The sequence below is a fragment of the Carcharhinus amblyrhynchos genome, chromosome 6 (assembly GCF_965287045.1).
Source record: "Carcharhinus amblyrhynchos chromosome 6, sCarAmb.v2.hapA, whole genome shotgun sequence".
Classification (NCBI taxonomy): domain Eukaryota; kingdom Metazoa; phylum Chordata; class Chondrichthyes; order Carcharhiniformes; family Carcharhinidae; genus Carcharhinus; species Carcharhinus amblyrhynchos.
In genome coordinates, this window is record NC_137329.1 from 112,401,898 (window position 1) to 112,425,992 (window position 24,095).

Here is a 24,095-nt window from a genome sequence, read left to right on the forward strand (position 1 = left end):
TCATTTATTGAGAAGAACTGAACATTAATTTTATCAATAATTATCTGCAAGGATATTTCTTAAATTCATAATGGTAATGTCACAGTGATTAGTTTTGGAGTGGGAGGCTCAGTATGTAACAATGACTTGGAGTATACCAGCTGTCTGAAAAATCAGATCAAATGTCCAATATAAGCATCCCATGAAACTGGAAAATCAACAAACTAAAATGGTTAAAGGCAAAATACTGCAGATGCTGGAATCTGAAACAAAAACAGAAAATGCTGGGAAATCTCAGCTGGTCTGACAGCATCTGTGGAGACAGAATAGAGCCAGCATTTCAAGTCCAGACCTGCTGAGATTTTTCCAGCAAACTAAAATGGTTCCAAGGAGTAATTGGATCTCAGGGGTTGTTGAAAATGAGAAAAGTCTTGCAATTTTTAACTTATCAATTAAATTCCTTCAGTTAGGGCAACATGGTGGCGCAGTGGTTAGCAATGCTGCCCCAGAGACCCGGGTGCCAGAGACCCGGGTTCAGTTCCCGACTTCTGTCTGTGTATTGTTTTCATGTACTCCCCGTGCCTGCATGGGTTTCCTCTGGGTGCTCCAGTTTCCCCTCTCAGTCCAAAAGATGTGCTTCAGGCACATTGGCCATACTAAATTCTTCCTGGGTACCCAAACAGGCACTGGAGTGTGGTGACTAGGGGATTTCCACATTAACTTCATTGCAGTGTTAATGTAAGCCTACTTGTGACACCAATAAATAAGCTTAAAACTAAGTTGGAGATAGAATCTGAAATGAACGTAGAAAATGCTGCAGATGTACAAAATTTAAAAGAGGAGGCAATCTTCAACTCATATCAAATTAGATTACCGTGTAATCACTTGTGAGAATCCATTATTCCCTACTCACTTTATTGCGTAATAACATGGGAAAAAAGAAACAAAGGCTTCATTTTTTCATAATGTCTTTGATGACCTTGGGGTGTCTTAAAACTGCTTTATAATCTGTAATGATCTCAAAGAGGCCCATCAGGTTGGGCTCTTAGAGTATGAGCTCCCTGATTGAGGTAATGATTGCATGCTCAATCAGGGAGTCTCACCTGTATACAGTTATAGGTGTATCAGGGCCACTGGCACTCCGGTTTCTGACTGTACCTGAAGCACTCACGGAGTGGAATAGAGTTTGTGAATAAAGGGAATCTGGTGAAATGACACCAGGCTCTGAGGAGTTATTTCACAACCAATGAAGTATTTGGAGATGCAATCACTGTTGTAATATAGAGTAGAGCAAAGACCAATCTGAGGATAGAAGGGCAATAAATAACTGGCTGACCTGCTTTAGCTGTTTTGATTGAGAGATGTGGGCGACACGGTGGCACAGTGGTTAGCATTGCTGCCTCACAGCGCCAGCGATCCTGGCGCGATTCCCGGCTTGGGTCACTGTGCAGAGTCTGCATGTTCTCCCCGTGTCTGTGTGGGTTTCCTCGGGTGTTCTGGTTTCCTCCCACAGTCCAAAAAAGATGCTGGTTAGATACATTGGCTAAATGCTTCCTCAGTGTATCCGAACAGGTGCCTGAGTTTGGCGACTAAGGGATTTTCACAGTCACTTTCTTGCAATATTAATGTAAGCCTACATGTGACACTGATAAATAAACGTCTAACTTATAAATATAAACCAGTACACTGTGAGATCTGCCATGTTCTTCGCTCACAAGTGCCAGAGGACATTTTATGAGGGGAGAGGCAGGGCTTTGATTTAACATTTCATCTGAAAGGCAGTTTTGCCAACATGCCAGCAGGGCCTCAGTATTGTCATGCAATGTCAGCTTAGAGTATGTGCTGAACCTTAGCACTAGGACTTGGATCTACAACTGCCAGAGTCAGCGTCAAGGGTACAATCATTCAGTCCTAGCCTATGCCTTATATACTCACTGTATCACTAACATTATATTTTTCCTGACACGCCTTTCAGACTGGAGCGCTGGTTAGGTGCGTTGGCCATGCTAAATTCTCCCTCAGTGTACCCGAACAGGTGCCGGAATGTGGCAACTCTGGGATTTTCACAGTAACTTCATTGCGGTGTTAATGTAAGCCTACTTGTGCCACTAATAAATAAACTTTAAAGTAACTACTTAAACATGGCTACTACAGTTGCCAAATAAATTACTCTCTGAAAAATAATAAAAATTGCTGAACAAAAAAATATTTAAAATACACAGTAATATGTGTAAAGGGAGTGCAAGTTAATATATCAGATATATAGATGTAGACACAGGGAGAACGTGCAAACTCCCCACACAGTGACCCGAGCTGGGAATCGAACTTGGGTCACTGTCACTGTGAGTCAGCAGTGCTAACCACTGTGCCGCCCTTCCCTTGGTGATCATGAGTTCCATTCGCAGCCATTGACTTGAGCTCAGGTTAGGATTTCTGGGCAGTCGTGGGGGAGCTCGACAGAGTCCTTCAGTTTAAAGATCATTAATCAACGAGAGCCGGCAGTCCTCAGTTTCCTGGTTACATTTTATCTCGGAGAACATCACCAAAGTACAGATTCTGGCCATTCTCATGTAAATTATGGGATCTCATTGTGCATAAGTTGGCCGGCCGCCATATCTGTCTACGTGACAACGGTGAGTAAATTCCAAGGCTTCAAGACATCTTGAGGAAATGATAAGGCACTGTATAATTGTAACTTCTTAACCTCATTTTTGTAGGAAAATGTAAGGAAATGCATTTGTCTAATTACTGATTGTTGAATGCAATTAAATTGTATGCAAATTTCATGTTTGTTCCAGTCCCCAACCCCGTCTCGAACTTGGTAATGACAAGCAATGGTTCGACAAGCTCCCTGAGAATGAGCTGGCTGCCCCCTGCTGGAGATTGGGAGAGTTACTGGATTCAGCTGTTCAACCACTCCACAGCGATGCTGAATGTACCCGTGGAGAAGCATATCAGAGAATATGAGATCAAGGATATGGGACTCATCCCAGGACGGCTGTATAAGGCTGCAGTCATTGTAAAGAGTGGACAGTTACAAAACAAGGCATACTGCAACGGGAGAACGGGTAGGAAATATATGCTCAATAAATTCTTCAGGAGGCTTAACCCAAATTTTTAATCGCACTGATTTGCAGCGAGTGTGCAACTCAGAAACAGGCCATTCGGGTCATCTAATCTATGCTAACATTTCTGCTGCTCCCACCCAGCTTCATTTCACCCTATCGGCACATCCTCCTATACATCTCTCCCTCATGGGCAGCATGGTGGCACAGTGATTAGCACAGTGATTAGCACTGCTGACTCATGGTGTTAGGATCCTGGTTCAATTCTGGCCTTGGGTCACTGTCTGTGTGGAACTTGCACGTTCTCCCCATAACTGCATGGGTTCCCTCCGGGTGCTCCAGTTTCCTCCCACACTCCAAAAATGTGCGGGTTAGTTTGATTGGCCATGTTAAATTAACGCTTAGTGTCAGGGGGACTAGCAGGGTAAATATGTAGGGTTACGGGGATAGGGCACGGGGGAGATTGTTTTCGGTGCAGGCTTCGTGGGCCGAATAGCCTATACCGGACGTTGGTGAGACCACATTTGGAATATTCTGGTCACCTCATTATGAGAAGGATGTGGAAGCACTGGAGAGAGTGCAGAGGAGATTTACCAGGATACTGCCTGGTTTGGAGGGTAGGTCTTACAAGGAAAGGTTGAGGGAGCTGGGGCTTTTCTCTTTGGAGCAGAGGAGGATGAGAGGCGACTTAATAGAGGTTTATAAGATGATGAGAGGGATTGATAGAGTGGACGTGCAGAGACTATTTCCTCAGGTGGATGTAGCTGTTACTAGGGGGCATAACTATAATGGTTCATGGTGAGAGATATAGGAGGGATGTCTGAGGTGGATTCTTTACTCAGAGAGTGGTTGGGGTGTGGAATAGACTGCCTGCTGTGATAGTGGAGTCAGACACTTTGGGAACTTTCAAGTGGTTATTGGATAGACACATGGAGCAGACCAGAATTATAGGGAAGGATAGCTTGATCTTGGGATTGGACATAGCTCGGCACAAGCTATGTCCAATCCCTTCAGCCGAAGGGTCTGTACTGTGCTGTAATGTTCTGTGTTTCTGTGTTTGCCTCCTTCTGCACTGTAGGGATTCTATGATCTAACTCGCCCTGGCATGCACTGATGCTATTAACCTGAGCTGCTCCTTGTGGTGGTGCATTCTATGTTCTTACCACACTCTGGGTAAAAAGTTTCTCCTGAATACACTACTGGATTTATTAGTGAGTGTTGTATATTTTTGACCAGTGGAAACATTTTCGAAGTGCCTGCTCCATTTGTTGAAAATTTGAGCCTGCCATTGGATAACTTCTTCAGATTCCTTTGCATCATTCACTGCCTCAAGTGGTCTGTGGATCTTGCTTTTTGTAAGAGTTAGCCCACATTGGCCTCTGCCGATCTGTACAATTGCATACCTTTGGGGGAAATAACAGTAGTCTCTTTTTGTGACCCAGACCAGATATTTGTGTCCACTGCACGTGGATGTCTTCAATCTTTCGAATGGCAGACTGAATTAACAGTGGCTGGGGAAAGATTAGTTCGAACCTCAAACCAGCTTATCCTTCAGTAGGATGAACACATTGAGTAACAGTTCAAATGTACTAAAATTTGCAAAATAATACAAGATAAGCACAATATTAACCTCACTGCAGCAGGTATTCTTAAACAGAATAATCCTTCTACATCCTAAAGCTCAGGTCAGACCTACTCTCCCCACATTTGCACTCTTTCTGCATTTCTACCCTCCCCGCTGTCCCACTCTCCCCACATTCTCACTGTCTCCGCATTTTCACTCTCCCCAGTGTCCTACCCTCCCCGCATTCCCACTCTCCCCACATTCTCACTCTCCCCACAGTCCCACTCTCCCCTTGGTCCTACTCTCCTTGCATTCCCACTCCTCCAGCATTCCCATTCTTCCTGCATTCCCATTCTCCCCACTGTCCCATTCTCCCCACATTCCCACTCTCCCCGCAATCCCATTCTCCCCTTGGTCCCACTCTCCCTGCAGACCCACTCTCCCCACATTCCCACTCTCTCCTTCACCCCACTCTCCCCACAGTATATCACTTGCAGACTTTGACGATGCAGTGACCTGTTTCTCAAATCTTTATTGCCTTATGAATGTTTATGTCCAGTCCTTAAAATGTTGCCTGAAAGTATTTTCTTCTCTTAGACCAAGAAAAATCAAAGGCTTTTCCGACACAATGGTGAGAGATACCCCTCTGAACAGCCAAATAAAACTAACAAACCCTTTTATCATCTACTGCCTAGGGGGGAGGACTCTCAATTCATGTTCTCTCTGCATATGATCTTGTCACCTCTTTTCTTCAACTCATGAAAACAAGCATTGCTTTTAAAATTCTGTGTTAAAGGGGGTTTTCCCCAACTCTTTTCTATGGGAAAAATGGTCTCAAAATACAGAAACAGGAGAGAAGAAATCAATAGATGAGTTCAAAGTTCAGCAAAGCATCCCCATCCTGTCAGGCAAACCTGAGTGTGATACGTCTGCAGAGGCAGAAGTCCCTTCACCAAAATCCCTTTATATACAAACACTAACAGCAGTACACAGAGTGCTGTCAGTCTATCTCCAGGAGTGTCAGAGGAATTGACATTCCCAGTTAAGTACAATGCAAAGACCCCCTGATTGGTTCGTCAGTTGGATTCTTAATCAGGGAGCTCATACTCCAATAGGCCAACCTCAAGGGAAATCTGATTGAAGTCATTACACTGAGATGTCCTAAATAGCCTCACTGCACTTTAATATAATTTAAAACGTCTGCAAGAAATGCTGGAGTGGTTCTGTGTTCTGGTGCCAACTAGGAAGGGGATTGAAACAAAATTCATGGAGGACAACAGGAGCCATTGCACAGAAAAGAACTTTATTTCCGTCACGGCCCTACACACAACAAAATCACTTTAACTGAAAAAATATCTTCACAGCAAAGGTCAAAATTCTGAGAATCCAAGCAGTTTGCGAGCATACACGTTTCATTCGTTCAGATGGGATTGTATGGTGTGAGTCTGGATATTTTTTGAATTCATTCATGGGACATGGGTATAAAAGTCTGGGTGAGCATTTATGGTTCATCCCTAGTCACCCTCAAACTGAGTGGCTTGCTAGGCCATTTCAAAGGGCGTTTGAGAGTCAACCAGATTGCTGTGGCTCTGAAGTCATATGTAGGCCAGATCAGGTAAGGACGGCAGATTTCCTTCCCTAAACGGCATTAGTGAACCAGATGCGTTTCTCTGACAATCAACAGTGGTTTAATGGTCATCAGCAGATTCTTAATGCCAGATTTTTTTGAATTGAATTTAAATTCCACCGTCTGCTGTGGTGGGGTTCGAACCCAGATCCCCAGAACGTTGGCTGAGTTTCTGGATTAATAGTCTAGCAATAATACCATTAGGCCATTGCCTCCCCGCCATGTTAGCCTGTAAGTTGAAATTGGGAATAGTGTTCAAAGCAGAATCTGTTATTATTAATTTCTCTATTATACCACCCTTGGCTGCTTTGAAGAGTGCAACACGGTCTGGTTTACTTTAAGTCGCAGTGCGGTTGTGACCCATGATCGTTAAGCTTTTCTCACTCGTACCCCACAGCACCTCAGGCTGTCCTTCAGCTGCGGATAAAACATAGTGATGAAACCACGCTCAGCGTCTTGTGGGCGACCCCACTGACCGAACTAGAAAGGTACCATATATCCTTAAAGGACACAGGAAGAACAAGCATGAACAAAAGTCTCGCCAAGGATGCCAAAGAGTGCACGTTTTCTGGTCTGGTGCCTGGCCGGAAGTTCACCATTACTGTGACCACCATCAGTGGCAACTTGAGCAAATCTGCTTCGGTAGAAGGAAGGACGGGTAAGTGGAATTCATGCCATACCAGTGACTCCTGCCATTTTTGTGAATGGTGTTAGTTTTGAAAATGTAACCCTGATACCAAAGTTCATTGGCAGCCAAAGAATTCCATTTGCTTGTTACGTTTCGAAGAACAGTAGGGGAATTCCCCCGCTGATACTTACCCTCACACAACATCACTAAAATAGATTATCTGGTCATTGCCACATTGCGGGGGAGACGGGAGGGGGTGGGGAGGCATGTTATAGCTCTGCTCAAGTTAGCTGTCCCATGTCCAACATTACAAAGGCGACCACACTTCCAAATTCTGTGACCATGAAGTGCTTCGGAGTCATGAAGAGCACTTTATAAATGTGAGATTTTCTTTTTTCTTATTGTCACACTTTCATTCGGACCTTCAAAGCTAGCAAAACTGTTGTGGGAGCTTTGAACGGACGCAATCTGGATGCGTCAGCAGGCATTGAAATAACTGCAAGTGGGCATTTCGGCAAGGTGCTTGATTTTCTAGCCAGCCTGAGACGTGTGTTCAGGCAATAGCCAGCCGCGACTGTCTGCCTGTGAGACCTTCCGGTGCTGCCATTGCCGACAGCAGTTTGCATGGCTCGCTTATCCCGCCACCGGGAAACCCACCGAGGGTGAGGGATGGCCATCTGTGGGACCAGAAGATCCCGCCAGTGAGAAGGGCCAGAAAATCCCTCCCTACGTTTTGTCTCCCACCAAATCCCCATGATTTAGGCAGGCTGTTCTTTGTAAATGTCTATGGTTTCTCTAATGACCTCAATGAGGCCCATAAGGTGGGCCTGCCTCGTGGAGTATGAGCTCCATGATTGAGGTAATGATCACCTACCCAATCAGGGAGCCTCATCTGTAACTATAATGGGGAATGTCAGGGCTACTGACAATCTGGATTTTGACGTTGTACCTCTTAGAAGTGGAGATAGGTTTGTAAATAAAGGGAATCTGGTGAGGGATACCAGTCTCTGAGGAGTTATTTCAGTTTCCTTGTGATCTATTTGAATTTCATGATTGCTTCAGAAGAGCTTTTATGATCTTCAGCAGATAGAAATAGGTGATGGCAAGGCTGCTTTCAGTTTATTTGTAATATTGCTTTTCTTTACAGTGCCAGCTCAGGTGTCTAACCTCCGCGTGACAAACCAAGGGACAACCAATAGCTTACACACCAGCTGGACCAAAGCCATTGGAGACATTGACAGTTATCAAATCCACCTCATTCGCGAAAACATTGTGATCAAGAATGAAAGTGTTTCGAGTGAAACCAATCAGTATCTGTTTCATTCCCTGAAAGCTGGAGGGTTGTACTCCGTGGTGGTAACCACTGTGAGTGGCGGGATCCCGTCAAGGCAGACATTAGGTGAAGAAAGAACAGGTAAGAAAAGAACCATGGCCTAAGAGCGCCAACAGCTGGGTTCAAATCCCACCACAACCCCTGGTGGAATTTCAATTCAATTCATAAAGTCAGGAGTTGGTGACCACAAAATTATCCTCAATTAGCACAAAAAACACCTGGGTCGGAATTTTCCCACCGTTCCCGTCAGTGGGATTTTCCCAGCGGGAGTGTAGTATGAATGAACGGTAAAATCACACGGCTGGTTTGCCAAAGAAGGAAATCTGCCATCCTTACCTGGTCTGGCCTACATGTGACTCCATACCCATGATAATGTGGTTGGCTCTTAACTACTCTCTGAAATGATCTAGTAAGCCATTTAGTTCAAGAGCAACCATTCCTGGCCTTGCCAATGAAGGTAAGAAGTCTCGCAGCACCAAGTTAAAGTCCAACAGGTTTATTTGGTAGCTCTTTCCACTCACATTGTCTTTAAGAATTGATTACCTGTAAAGACTCGCATTCCAATCATTATTTTGTAAATTGAGTTTGTATCTTTAGATGCCCTGTTTGTGAATAAAACTCCCACTGACCTGATGAAGGGGCAGCAAGCGCTCCAAAAGCTAGTGGCGTTTGCTACCAAATAAACCTGTTGGACTTCAACCTGGTGTTGTGAGACTCCTTACTGTGTTTACCCCAGTCCAACGCCAGCATCTCCACATCTTGCCAATGACACCCACATCCCAATAATGGATAATACAAAAAAAAACATAGAATGATGTCAAAAACCGAAGGAGGCTGTTTGCCAGCTTTTCAATTTTTAAAGCAAGTATTCCCAATTCCCTGTGCTTCCTTTCTGTTTTGAATATTCATCCAGTTCCCGTTTGAAAGTTACTGCTTCCACCTCTTGGGCAGTCCATTCCAGATCAGAATTACCGGCTGCATTTTTAAAAATCCTCATGTTATTTCCGGTTCTGTCAACCAATCGCCTGAGGATTGCCAAGTCAGATTACTAACCTTCCTGCTACTGGAAATAGAGGGCTCGATTTAAACCCATTCCCCCTGCCGCCACCCCCACCCGCCCCCCCCCCCACCAATATGTCTACCCGGGGACAGGTGGAAGGATTGTGGGAAAGCCACCCAGGAATTTGACAAGTAAACTTGTCAGCTCACTGATAGAGGACTGTAATATTCATAGACTCCCTACAGTGCAGAAGGAGGCCATTTGGCCCATTCAGTCTGCACTGACCACCCAGGCCTTATCCCCATAACCCTATGTATTTGCCCTGCTCATCCCCCTGACAATTTAGCATGGCCGCTCAACCTAACCCGCACATCTTTGGACTGTGGGAGGGAACCGGAACACCGGGAGGAAACCCATGCAGACACGGGGAGAACATGCAAACTCCACACAATCACCCGAGGCAGGAATTGAACCCGGGTCCCTGGTGCCATGAGGCAGCAGTGCTAACCACTGTGCCACCGTGCCGCCCCATTCTTTTCTGTAAATAGATTATTACACACAGCTTTTCTCCTTTAAATCAGCTGAGTAATGAGATGGTGAATTAATCATTGTCGCAGCGAGGGTTACTTGTGACAAAGGTGTGACCATAACTGGGCTGTTTGTCTGCCTGCGCTGAAACTTTTAACCGTTTAAGAATGTCTAACTCCATTGGAGATAAAACCTATTTTTTAGATCATAGGCAGCAGTAGGCCTGTTGTATCATATGATTCCCGCACTGACAAAATTAATTCCTTAAAGAAGGATTAAATAAATACTGGAGTTTCCCCAGGCCTGTGCTCCCCATGGCAAGCCTGGGCCTACTGGGAGAACATACTGGAAATGTGATCGTACAATCAATATTCATTTTTTAAAGTTGCAAATTTGTGGGTGATGCCCTTCTGTCAGACAAGGCTTCCTGACAGGAGTGCAGGCCCACAAAATCATTTTTATTGTATTTTGATTTTTGGACAATGGTTATTGCAAGGTTTCTACTGCAATTCACCAGCAGAGGGCCAACAATAACAGTTGTAAATCTTCATAGAGCTATGGAATGACACAGCACAGACTGAAGCCTTCTGGTCCATCATACCTGTGCTGGCTGTTTGCTGGAGTTATCCAATTAGTCCCTGATATTTTTCAATATCATTGCATATTTTCTTCTCTTTCCCAAATCCACTTTCCTTTTGGGAGCAGTTATTAAACCTGCTTCCACTTGATTTTCAGGCAATGCTTTCCCCATCATCACAACCATCCTTCATGTAAAAAACAAATCCTCCAGTTGTCACTTTTTACCCATTATCTTAAATCCACACGCTCTGGCTTCCTACTGTTCTGTAACTAGCACTATGGTGGCACAGTAGTTAGCACTGTTGCCTCCCATTGCTGGGGACCTGGGTTCGATTCCCAGCTGGGGTCACTGTCTGGCCTGAGTTTGCACATTCTCCCGGTGGGTGGGTTTCCTCCCACAGTCCAAAAGACATGCTGGTTAGGTGCATTGGCTGTGCTAAATTCTCCCTCAATGTACCTGAAGAGGCACCGGAGTGTAGCAACTAAGGGATTTTCATTGCAGTGTTAGTGTAAGTCTGCTTATGACGTTAATAAGTAAACTTAAACAATGGATACAGTGAGAGATGCTGTGTGACAAGTTGCTTCAGCAAGGCTGGAAATGTCTACATTTTAATAAAATATGATGAAAAATTTAAAAATAAATAAATACTCTGTTTAAAAGAACAAAGTATCCCTGTGCAAAGCCCTTTTCTTACCATGCTTGGTGAGTTCCAGATCAGAGTCATAGAGTAAGTGACAGGAAGTGGCTCAGTTTCAGAAATGTTATTTTGCACTTGATTCATGTTCCGATGCCCCATGGGCATGTGCCCATGACCAACCCAACCCAAGCCCTCACCCGTCCCGGCATAGTCATCGCCTTGGATCACCTGCTGCATCTGAAACTGCTGGAGCTAGCAAGAGTGGCACAGATTGAGATATGGGAAGACAGTTTGTTATAATAGTCCACTGAAATTGAAGGGTTGTTTACTCCACCACGTCCCTCATTCATGTTACAGTGGATCAATTATAGAGAATAGGGAGTTTTTGGGCAAATGGATTCGCAGTTCTAAAAATTATTTTGCATTGAATTACGCACTTCTGGCAATTAAATTGGGGTGTAATTTAGAAAAATCCCTCTTCACTCTTCATCCTAAAAGGTGCACGAATTCTGAAATCTCAATGTATGGGAGGCAATGGCCTAGTGGTATTATCACTAGAATAACTCTATAACTACTCAGAAACTTAGCTAATGTACCCGGGTTCGAATCCTGCCACAGCACATAGTGGAATTTGAATTCAATAAGACGTATCTGAAATTAAGAATCTACCGATGACTGTGAAACCATTGTCAATTGTCGGAAAAATCCACCCGATTCACTACTATCCTTTAGGGAAGGAAATCCGGTGTCCTTACCTGGTCTCAGTAAGAAGTCTCACAACACCAGGTTAAAGTCCAACAGGTTTATTTGTTATTACGAGCTGGCGGAGTGCTGCTGAGTCTCAGCTGATGAAGGAGCAGCGCTCCAAAAGCTTGTAATAACAAATAAACCTGTTGGACGTTAACCTGGTGTTGTGAGACTTCTTATTGTGCCCATCCCAGTCCAATGCTGGCATTTCCACATCATGCTTACCTGGTCTGGCCTACATGTGACTCCAGAGCCATAACAATGTGGTTGACTCTCAACTGCTCTCTAAAATGGCAAACCACTCAATTCAAAGGCAGCTAGGGATGGGCAATAAATGCTGGCCAGTCAGCAATGCCCACCGCATGTCCTACAAATGAATTTAAAAAGTACAAATAGCCAAAAAATATATAATTTTTAAATACCTAACTCTGAAATAATGACCAAGCACCTATGATACATGATGCTGTTTTTTAATTGTCATTTTTTAGTTCCCTCAAGTGTGTCCAGTGTGTCGGTGAATAATCATGGCCGCACTGATTACCTTCTGGTTTCCTGGCAACCAACGTCTGGGGACGTGGATAGTTACCTCGTGACTCTGTCTCACAATGGGAAAGTCGTCCAATCTCACGCAGTCTCCAAAACCAGCTCTGAATTTCCCTTCAGTTCCCTCACCCCTGGAAGGCTGTACAATGTGACTGTCACCACCAGAAGTGGGAAGTACGAAAACTACACCGTTACGCAAGGACGGACACGTACGTGATTGCTTTTTGTTCTTTGAAATGATGATGACCCGTATGGGTGTAAAACACTGTTGTGTTTTCCTCATTGATCGGGATGGTGTTGGCCAAGACTCATCATTCTATAATGGGCTTTGTTGGGCTGTCATTGTTCCAGTTGGAGCAGACAATTTGCCAGGGTCAACAGCCTAACGTGCCCTGCTCATTTAGATTTAATCTTCGAGAAGCTGCATTCTAGTTTCTACTCTTCACCCCTTTACCTCTTCCTGATCTCAGTTCAGCATTTTCAGATGGCACATGCGGAACCAGGATCTTACTCTGTGGGGAAACTCCAAAGTGAACCTGCATGCTGTCACCCCATGGCACAGGACATTAGTGACAGCTGAGTATACCAGCCAAAGTTTCTTTCACAAGGCAGTTTTTGCAGCACCCCTATGGTGATACCTTCCTTCCTTTCTCCTCTGTTTCTCCCCTTCAGGTTAAATTTATTCAAAACATTGTTGTTCATTCTCCTGAATAGCTCCTGAAAGTATATATTCTATGACCGTTTGAAGACGCTTAACAAAATCACTGCGTAACAATATGATTAAACCTACGACAGTGTTCCTGGATGATACTCCAAATCGGTTGCCAAGCAAAACCTGGCTATAGTAAAATAAGCTGATCCAAACTGAGAACCCCAATCAACCATATGTCACGAAATCTCAGCATGCCTTACACTTGATGTGTTAGATAATCTCAGTCCTGCTTTTACTGCTGTGTGTGTGGTTTGCTCAGAAGGAATCAAGTTGGAACTGAATCTTTTTGAGATATCTGAACGAGCTTGGTGACTTGATTGTCATCTGCAGGAGATTAGTCATTCTTCTGTGAAGTTAGGCGCTAACTGCATTGACAGGATTAGTGGCCACAAGGTAGAGTAAAATGCCTTTGGGTTGCGCTTTTTAAAAAATTTTCCCCAAGAGTTTCTATTTTAAAAAGATGCAATGACAAGTGAAACTCGTGAAGAAAAAATTAAAGATAACACTTTCCGAACAAAATAAAACAGGGTGAGGGCAAAATTCAGTACTGTGAAGGTTTGTACTTCTTGCCAGATTTTAGAAAATCCTCAACCTTATAATTTTAGGTGAGAGACAAAAATGATGATAAAGTTGTGTATGAAACATAGAGACATGGAATCTAGAAGCAGGAGTAGGCCATTTGGCCTTTCAAGCCTGCTCTGCCATTCATTTTGATCATGGCTGATCATCAAATTCATTATCCTAATTCCCCCCATTCCCTCCACCTCTACACTTTAGAGTTATAATTAATTTCTTCTTGAAATCAGACAACATTTTGGCCTCAACTACATTCTGTGGTGGTGGATTCCACACATGGGTGACATGGTGGCACAGTGGTTAGCACTGCTGTCTCACACAGCGCCAGGATCCTGGGTTCTGTTCCTGGCTTGGGTGACTGTGCGGAGCCTGCACGTTCTCCCTGTCTCAACAGAAATTTCCGTTGTCGGACCCTCACCCTTCCCGATTCCATGGCGGGCAAGGTGATAGGCGTTTGTGTCGTCCTCACCACTTGCCTTCCCACCTATTCTTGTGCCATGTGTAAAATTGGCAACAGTATATTCACTTGTCCAAATTATTAATATGTATTGTAAATAATGGTGGCCCTAGCACTGATCCCTGTGGCATTCCAATGTAATGTAGCATGTGATTGAATTACAACACTGGGAGGAGTTTAGTGCCCCCGTTTTTGGTGAGCAGGAAAGCCAGAGGATGTGGAGAATCCAATCGGAGTCCAAAACCAGCATTTTCACCAGCAGGATTTTCCACTGAGATAGTCCCCATCCCCTATCAATGGCACAATGAGGTTCCCACCACGAACAGTCAGGAACTCCATTAATGAAGGAACAGAGCAGACACCCTCGCTCTGATATCTCTCCACAATGGGACTTACAGCAAGTCCTGACAAATGAGGACCTGGCAAACAGTCCCCCACCAGGGGTGCACAGTTAAGTCCAGCCCCCATTGGGGAGAGGGCATGGCTGGGCAGTAGCCTGGCACTGACCCCTGGTGCTGTCCCCTGCACTGTTTCTTGACACTTCCCCCAGCACTCCCTGGGCAACACCAGTGGGTGGTGCCAGTGGGACATCTGTTTGGGAGGGGGGGGGGGCGGGGGGGCGATGACCCTTGGGGAAGGATCCCATGTCCATTATGGGGTTGATCCCATGTCCGAGGTGGGGGGAGGGGCCTTGTCCTCATGTTCCTTTTCTATTTTAGTTTTCTTTTAGGTTTTGTTTTGTTTTTAAAGAAAAGGAGATTGGGTCTCTCAGGAGCCGAGGAAGCTGGAATGAGGCCATGCTGCCAGCATGAAGCCCTGGGAAATGCCTCTTCACTTTTTTTTTTCTAAGTGTTTGAAAATACAGCAGGAAAACCCAGCAAAGCAGCTGGCCGGCTGCCCTCTGCCTTTCCCACTGGAGGCAGCACTCTGGGAGAAAAAAATGGAAAAATTCCGCCCACTATTTTGAACCAATTTAGTTTATAAAATTCACGGGGTTATTCATCAGCGTCTTGATTAAAAGATGTTGTAACATCCTCTGATCTGAACAGAACCCGCAGTTGTACAAAAAATCACAGTCATCAACTCAGGGAGGAGCGACTATCTGAAGGTCTCCGAGTTGGATGCATCGGGGGATTTTGACTCTTACATCGCAACGATCAAAGACAGCTACAACTTCAGCAAAAGCTTAGTGGTTCCAAAGTCGGAAAACGAATGCATATTCCTCAATTTAATTCCTGGACGACTCTACAGCATCACTGTCAGTACCAAAAGTGGGAAATATGAATCTCATCACTACGCCACAGGAAGAACTTGTAAGTATGATATCTGCAGCAATGATGTGGCACTGGACTGGGGTAAACACAGTAAAAAGTCTCTCACGACACCAGGTTCAAGTCCAACAGGTTTATTTGGGAACAAAAGCCACTAGCTTTTGGAGCGCTGCCCCTCCATCAGGTAAGGAGTATCCTTGACCGTACCATACGGCAGAACGTGCTTGAGGGGCCAGCCTGAGATATAAATAAAACCTGAGAGCATTATAAATAGAAGCCGGCCCCTCAAGCACACTCTGCCATATGGTACGATCAAGGATACTCCTTACCTGACAAAGGGGCAGCGCTCCGAAAGCTAGTGGCCTTTGCTACCAAATAAACCCGTTGGACTTTAACCTGGTGCTGTGAGACTTTTTATCTGCTGCAATTGACAGAACATTTTGGTTTTAATGAGTGTCAAATACTTCTTTTTGAAAGTTAATACTTTTGGCAGTAAAATCGTTACTTCTGGGTGGTCATGACGTCAGGTAATTAAAATTAAATCTGTGTCTGGGGCCAAACCAAATTCTAATTTAGAAATGGAAGGGTAATGACACATCAAATGCCTGATATTTCTATAGGAAATGTCATCAGAAAGTTGCCTTTGGATCATTCATTAACCCAAAATCAAAAAGCACCGTTGCAAGTAAGGTATGAGAAAACCATCAGTAAAACATTGGCGGCACATTGGCACTGTGGTTAACACTGCTGCCTTGCAGCACCAGGGACCCAGATTCAATTCCCGGCTTGGGTTACTGTCTGTGCCGAGTCTGCATGTTCTCCCTGTCTCTGTGTGGTTTCCTCCGGTTTCCTCCCACAGTCCAAAGATGTGCAGATTAGGTCGATTGGCTAAATTACCCCTTCGCATCGGAAAATGTGCAGGTTAAGTTGGGTAAATTGACCCTTAGTACCAGGGGACATAGCAGGGTAAAAACATGGGGATAGGGCCTGGGTGGGATTGTTATAGGTGCAGGCTAAATTGGCCAAATGGCCGCCTTCTGCACTGTAGGATTCTATGATTAAACCCGGTCTGAGTTCATGATGTGTGTATTCACCTACTGTGCAATCTACAATACTGGACTGCCCACTACACATTAGGAGTTGTGCTGTGTCCTTGCTTTTGTAAATGCACTTGCCCCTTTTTGCACACATGTTTAAAAACGTGTATCAGTTGACTTGATAACATCCTTGCAGAGAACGTTACCAAGACAGTCAAGGTTTCGCATGCAATTAAGAACCTGAGAGCGTTATAAATAGAAGCTGGCCCCTCAAGCACGCTCTGCCATATGGCACGGTCAAGGATACTCCTCAACCTCAACTCCTCTTTCACACATTTTGCACCAAATCAGCCTGCAATGAATTTAGAAATTAGTTTGTAACTCCTTCCAAGAGAAACAAAGGTGACAAAGGGTGGCTCCGTGGTTCGCCCGGCTGGCCCACAGCGCCAGAGACCCAGGCTCGATTCTGGACTTGGGTGACTGTGTGGAGTTTGGCGTTCTGCATGGGCTCCCTCCAGGTGTTCCGGTTTCCTCCCACAGTCCAAAGATGTGCGGGTTAGGTTGATTGGGCATACTAAATTCTCAAGGGGATTAGCAGGGTAAATACATAGGGTTACAGGAATAGGATTGTGGTCAGTACAGACTTGATGGGCTAAATGGCCTCCTTTTGCACTGTAGGGATTCTATGTTAAGCCACGGTAAAAGGACAATAGAGCAGTTGTTAATTTAGTTTCACTCCTCCTATTTAGTTATTGTATTTTCTTCCCTTGTTCAGCTTTCCCCCCACACTTGCCGCACACTGTTTATTGCTCGGTAATATGGGCCACTGTCCTGGATTTGCAATCCTCTGAAAACACTGCACTTCAGCCAGTCATTAGTTGCACGAAAATGGCCTGGGGCGAATCACCTTCATGTAGGGAAGTAACGTGCCTTGTCCAATAGCTTGGTCATGGTTGTGGGCTTGTCATCTTACAGAACTGCAGATGTGAACCGTGGCATAGTATACTGAATCCCTCACCAGTTTAGCTTCCCCGTTAGTCCAGCATTGACAATTTGTCTGGGCTGGAATTTCTTTCGATCAGATTTCAGAGTGCTTTTATCCTTCCTTTCCATGTAATTTTGAAGGTATCTTTGTGTAGTGGGTTGCAATTACGGTTGTGGATATCTGGTGCTAAGCTTACTCTGTCTGTCTAGTTCCGGCTGCAGTTGGTTCTCTAACTGTGGCTGACAGGAGCACTGATACTCTCAACGTCACCTGGGAAGCAGCCGCTGGTGACGTGGATCACTATGAGATTCAACTGCTGTTCAACGACATGAAAGTCTTCTTCCCGATAACACTCAGCGGCACATCGCATCAATTTACTTCCTTAACTCCTGGACGTCTTTACAATATCCTGGTCTCCACGTGGATCGGGAACCTACAACGGGCTGCCTTTATTGAAGGACGTACAAGTAAGAATAACACAGACTATTATGTGCAAGCCTTATACATATCTATTATATTATGTATGACACAATCTCAGACTGCTGTATAATAATAGATACATTAACACTATAGTCTAGACTGTGGATGGAATTTTCCCATTTTTGAGACTAAGATTGGGATTCTGTGGCCATACATGCCCCAAGAATGGAAATTCCCACCCTGGCTCAGTGAACATGGGATTTAATGGGATCAAGGGTTATAGATAGGCCTGATAGGTAGGGATGTGATCGGCACAACTTGTGGGCCGAGGGGCCTGTTTGTGCTGTAATGTTCTATGTTCTATGAGCCTTTAAACATGTTCCGTCTCACCTGCTATGATTCCTGTGGCAGGCGGGCAGGTGAGATGGGAGAATTCCAGCCTAAGTCTGGTGGTGAGGCTGGGAATATGGGGTACCTGCCACTGTTGAGGCTGGCAGATAAAGGTTAATTATGCACCCTGGTGTTCTACGCCATATTCAGTGAATGGACAGACTTGGATGGTGTGCAGTCTGCCATTGTGTCTGGGCACCATATTGAAAAGGTGCCCAACATCACTGACGTCCCCCCCATTAAGGAAAGGAGTTGGACCACCTGAAAGTGAAGGTGGATCTCCAGGAACATTCATAGGCTGGAAGATGGACCCCCTCCGGCATTCCTAATCTGGAAGTTATGCCCCCTCACCCACAGCTGTGATATTCCAGGTTCGCAGGCAACCTCCTTCCTCAACTTTGGAGACAATCCCAGATGCATCCCAACATCTGCATGCCACGTTTCAAACATGTTTCACACTGGCGCGTTTTCCCGGCAGGGGGTGGGGTTTGGACCTTCATCTACATTCCCTTAACAGGATGTAAATGATGTCCACACCAGCCTCAGGCTGGTTTTGGAACCCACTACGGGTTCCCATTGTAAATTCACACTGGTGTGAAACCAAGTTCTGAGCTTCCCCCATATTACTCCCTCACATCTACCATTGAACCCAGCAACAGGAGCTTGGAAGAATTCTACCCTCTGACTGTATAATAATGAAGGATCGGTTAGTGACTCTGTGATGGAGGATGAGAATTATCCAGACCTTTGAAAAAAGGGCAGCAACCTTAAACATGCAGCTTTACACTAGATACTCAAGTGAAGGTCTCTGATTATTTTGCTATATTTTGCCACACGGATTAAAGATTATTTTGTTCTGCATTCTATAAATAGAATGACTTAACATCTTAAAATGCAGAATCTCTTTAAAAATACCTAATTCCTGTAGTACAATAAATTAAGTAATATACAGCCATTCCTCAAGTTGTCTTTATTATTATTCAGTCATAGAGTTTTATGAAAAATGCTCAGGAGTGTGCCTGGAAAACAAGGTACTCTGATATTTATTTGGAAAATAATGTAAAACAAAATAATTTTACTTCGAAGCTAGCTGTAGTACATGACCATGGTGTAAAAGCGATGCTGGAAATTTGAAATATAGATAGGAAATATTGGAAATTCTCAGCAGGTCCGGTAGCATCTGTGTGTCGAGCGGGACTGGGGTCTGTGTGTGGAAAGGGACTGGGGTCCATATGTGGAGACAGACTGGAGTCTGTGCGTGGAGAGGGAAACAGAGATAATATCTTGGGTCAAGGACATTTCATTAGGAGGAAAGCCCTATAATGTTGGGTGGGATTCCACTCAACGCCCCTCCCCCACTCCACCCCTGAGACATGTTTTGCATCAGCAGAGGCAGCCAGGCCTTAACCAGCATTAGGATCTTCCAGTCCTGCCACTAACAATGTATTTTCCTGTTTTCTGCACCCTCTGCCATTGGGGAACCTGTGGCAAGGGGGTCGGTGGCAGTGGAAGATCCCACTGGTGGGAACAGCCAGAAAAATTTGGTCTTAATTTTGTTTAAAATTATAGAACCCTATAGTGCAGAAGAAGACCATTCGGCCCATCGAGTCTGCGCCGACCACAATCCCACCCATGCACCTACTCTAGGTAGCTCTCCTTGACAATAAAGGGCAATTTTTTTTTTATCATGGCCAATCTACCTGACCCGCACATCTTTGGACTGTGGGGGGGAAACTGAAGCACTTGGAGGAAACCCACGTAGATATGAGGAGAATGTGCAAACACAGCGACCCAAGCCAGGAATCAAACCCAGGCCTCTGGCGCTGTGGGGCGGCCGTGCTAACCACAGTGCCACTGTGCCGCCCGCTCCTCGCACCACTGACACTGCCAGGCCTGTTGAGAGTTTCCAGCTTTTCACTGGTTTCTGTTTATTATAGTACATGGTGATTATAGCTACTGATGCTTTCTGTACAAAACATCTTCCTGCAGTACCCAGTGCGGTGAAAAATATCCACATTTCAAACAGTGGAGTGACCAAGGGGCTGAAGGTGAACTGGTCTCCTGGAGGAGGCGATGTGGACAGCTATACTGTGATCTTATCTCACAAGGGCCATCCAATCTCCACCCGACTTATTCCGAAACATCTGCACGAGCACACCTTTTATGATCTAGAAACAGGAGAACTGTACCATGTATTAGTTCAGTCAAATAGTGGTGGCTTCCACAATAATTCAACAGCATTCGGGCGCACAGGTAAGATGTTCTGTGATTAATGTTCCACAAAAAAATGCATTGAATAATTAGATATGTTCATCCTCTGTATTAATAAATAGAACTGCTACTTCATGGACATGATGTGGAGATGCCGGCGTTGGACTGGGGTAAACACAGTAAGTAGTCTCACAACACCAGGTTAAAGTCCAACAGGTTTATTTGGTAGTAAACACCTCTAGCTTTCGGAACGCTGCCCCTTCGTCACTGCTCCCACTCATCTGACGAAGGAGCAGCGCTCCGAAAGCTAGTGGCGTTTACTACCAAATGAACCTGCTGGACTTTAACCTGGTGTTGTGAGACTTTTTACTTCATGGACACACGGGTTTCCGTTTCTCACATGCCCTCATTTTCCAAGCCTCAGGGTTAAAGCATAATTCTAAACGCTGGGTTGGATTTCGATGGGTTACTTGCATCTGATGTAAGGCCACCGACCCTTCAGATTGCCCCGGAACCACCAGACTTTAAAAATCAATTTCCTGGGCTCGGAAAATGAATCAGAAAAAGACAGACCTACGCTTCTCATGATCACCAGGGGCCGGAATTCTCCCATCCTGCCCGCCATTGGAATTCCAGCGGGCGGGGGGGTGGGGCGGACCATGTGAAGTCTGGTGGGAATCTCCGGTTTTCATGCAAGCACGGCTGGAGAATCCCGCCCCATATGTCTTAAAGTGCTGTACGGCTGATGAGGTTAGTTTGGAAGCACAGTTAGACATCGGAAAGCCAATTTGCAGACAGCTCTGCCGGCACAATGGGATGAATGGCCTCGTTCGGTTTTTCTATGGTTCAATGGTTTAAACTCCCACAAATAGCAATGTGATAATGACCAGATAATCTGAGGGATTTTCATTTTGTGTGATGTCTTGATTGAGGAATAGATATTGGCCTGGGACAACTCCCCCGCTCTTCATCAAAATAATGCCTTTCGTTTCAAACCAATACTTTGTAAAATTATTACTACCGATGGTTCACAGTGATTCATTATACTATGGGATATTCCTTCTTATTTTTCAATCGGCCTCATGACTTACTGAGTCAATTTGGAACCTCTCTCTTTTATTCCTAGTTCCTGCCTCAGTGACAAATTTATCCGTAGAAAACAAACATACCACCTCCACCTTGGCAGTGTCTTGGCATCCAGCCACTGGTGTCTCGGAGGGTTACATGCTGCAACTCCTTAATGAACAAGGAACTCAAATGCTCTCAAACGTGTCTGTGCCAACCGGCAGCAGGGGCCACAGGTTCAGCGATCTGACTCCCGGCAAGAAGTACAAGATTCGCGTCTTCACTGTAAGTGGAGGGTTGCACAGCATCGCAGCAGAGCGCGAGGGCAGAACGGGTAAGATATTTGATGTCAAAAATTTTCATTTTCCTAAGGACTGTTCAGTTTGCTTGATACACCGGCAAGTTAAATCCCGCATTTCCAAACCTCCAACACTTGCATTTTCTTTATGATGTGGAAGTTGAGCTCAAGTCTTTGACACATCAAGTCCAAACTGAGAAGACATAACTGGGTCACCGTCTGCAGTAAGGCTTAAAAATATTTCACTGTGGGGCCAGTGCATTTATATGTATTTAGATGTCATTACGTCTAGTAATGCCCTTCAGATTTCACTATGCAATTGTCTGGCTGTGACTCACCTTTACTGTTAACAAAAATAGGTGAGGATGTAAACATTTCTAAGCATAGTAGCGAGCCGTGATAGCTAGCTACTTCGAAACCAGCTTCCACACCAGAGTCTGGTGTGAATTAAAACGCACACCATTAAAATACTTCCTCACTTGCATCTGCATTCCCTGTGTGTTGACTGCAGTCACTGTGCTGGTGAGAGGGTAAGAAAAGGAAATTAAAGCAATTAACATTTCACAGCTTATTCTTTTATTATATGGTGGCACAGTGGTCAGCACCACTGCCTCACAACACCAAGGACCTGGGTTCAATTCCGGCCTCGGGTGACTGTCTGTGTGGAGTTTGCACATTCTCCCCATGTCAACATGGGTTTCCTCCGGGTGCTCTGGGTTCCTCCCACAGTCCAAAGGTGTGCGGGTTAGGTGGATGAGCCAGGCTAAACTGCCCCTCAGCGTCAAGAGATGTGTAGATTAGGTGGATTAGCCGTGGTAAGTGTGTGGGGTTATGGGGATAGGGTGGAGGTTGGGTGTGGGTAAGATGCTCTTTCAGAGATTCAGTGCAGATTGGAGGGGCCGAAAGGCCTCCTTTTGCACTACAGGAAATCTATGGGATCTTATCTATGGAAAACAGTTAAGTGAACTTTTCCTCATTAGACTGGGATTGTTTTCACTGGAAAGACAGAAGCTGAGGTCTACAAAATTATGAGACATAGACAGGATAGATAGTCAGAGGCTTTTTCCCAGGGCATAATTGTAAGTTACAAGGGGACAGAGGTTCAAGGTGAGAGGGGGGAAGTTCAAGGGAAATGTGTGGGGGAAGTTTCCCATACAGAGAATGGTAAGTGCTTGGAATGCATTACCAGAGGAGGTAGTGGAAGCAGGCACAGTAGCAACATTTAAGAGGCAACAAGATGTGTACATGAATAGGAGGGAACAGAGGGATACAGACAGAGTAAGGGCAGAGGGTTTCTTTTAGTTTAGTTCTTTTGGCACATGCTTGGAGGGCTGAAGGGCATGTTCCTGTGCTGTACTCTTCTTTGTACTAGTGTTTGACACTACTTGGTTCACTTTCGTTGTGTTTGCGCAAACAACTGCAAAGATATAAGGGGTGGAATACAATGTTTTAACATTTTGAGGTAGATTGCAAAGTGTGCGGTTCCTTTCACATTTATCAGGCCTGTAAGGAAAGATCCACCTGGTATCTTGAACACGGGCCTGTGTTAATGTCGGAAAGGAATGGGCAGGCGAGGAATAAGTGGCAGCTGCTTCTCTTCACGGATTCACTTCATCACTCCAGACTGCATATTGTTACTATAGAAGAAAACAAAAAGGACAATTGTCTATGAAAGGAGTGTCAACTGCAAACTACCTTTCTGAAAGTCAACGGCAACTTAAATGCTCTTTGGAAAATAGAGATTTTCTCACAACTGGGTCAATGCAGGAATTTAATTCAAATGAGCTCGGTTAATTGCACTAGGATGAGAGAGGGCATTTGTGTTGTCTTCCTATTTACTCAGTCGCTGGTCATGTTCCAAGTGTAAAGAGTATGACCCATATTTGCTCATTGCAAAGACAGATGCCTTTCTCAAATCCTTTAAAACTCATGTATCCTCATAGGCTCAGGTCTGACAGTCAAGTCAATCATTGACTCAGCATGGGCTCTGTTTGACCTGAAAAACCTGTGGTGGAAGCAAAGGTGCATGAACACTTTCAGAATTATAAATCTATAGGATTCAGCAATCTCAAGGCCATGCGGTTAATAATAGCACTTAAGGCATGAAACATGAAATCAGTCATCTAAAAGACACAAAGGTGAACTAGATGCAACAAGAGAGAAGAAAATGTAAATAAACATGAGGAACTGGCCTCTTAGTATCATTCTTGGGCCAGTGGAAGCATCTTTGTCTCTGTATGGGTCAGAAAGTACCCCAGCATTTCAGCATGTTATTTATGCTGATATTTCAACAAAGCTGTGAGCAGCCTCACCTATAGGCCAGAAAAGTATTTTTCTTAAGTTTACTTATTAGTGTCACAAGTAGGGTTAGGGGGTTTTCACAGTAACTTCATTGCAATGTCAATGTAAGACTACTTGTGACTAATAAATAAAAATTTTTAC

General features: G+C 44.7%; 1 protein-coding gene across 2 annotated transcripts in view; it reads left to right on the plus strand.

Moving 5' to 3' along the window:
• The window catches only part of LOC145344221 (receptor-type tyrosine-protein phosphatase beta-like), a 112,925-nt gene that overhangs the window by 54,169 nt on the left and 34,661 nt on the right, over nt 1-24,095 (plus strand). For both annotated transcript variants that reach the window (XM_080191201.1, XM_080191202.1), the window contains 8 exons: nt 2,778-3,047; nt 6,633-6,893; nt 8,011-8,277; nt 12,177-12,440; nt 15,026-15,289; nt 17,479-17,736; nt 20,069-20,332; nt 21,417-21,689. In XM_080191201.1, the coding sequence (XP_080047327.1) occupies nt 2,778-3,047; nt 6,633-6,893; nt 8,011-8,277; nt 12,177-12,440; nt 15,026-15,289; nt 17,479-17,736; nt 20,069-20,332; nt 21,417-21,689 (2,121 nt within the window). The remainder of the gene's footprint in view (nt 1-2,777; nt 3,048-6,632; nt 6,894-8,010; nt 8,278-12,176; nt 12,441-15,025; nt 15,290-17,478; nt 17,737-20,068; nt 20,333-21,416; nt 21,690-24,095) is intronic.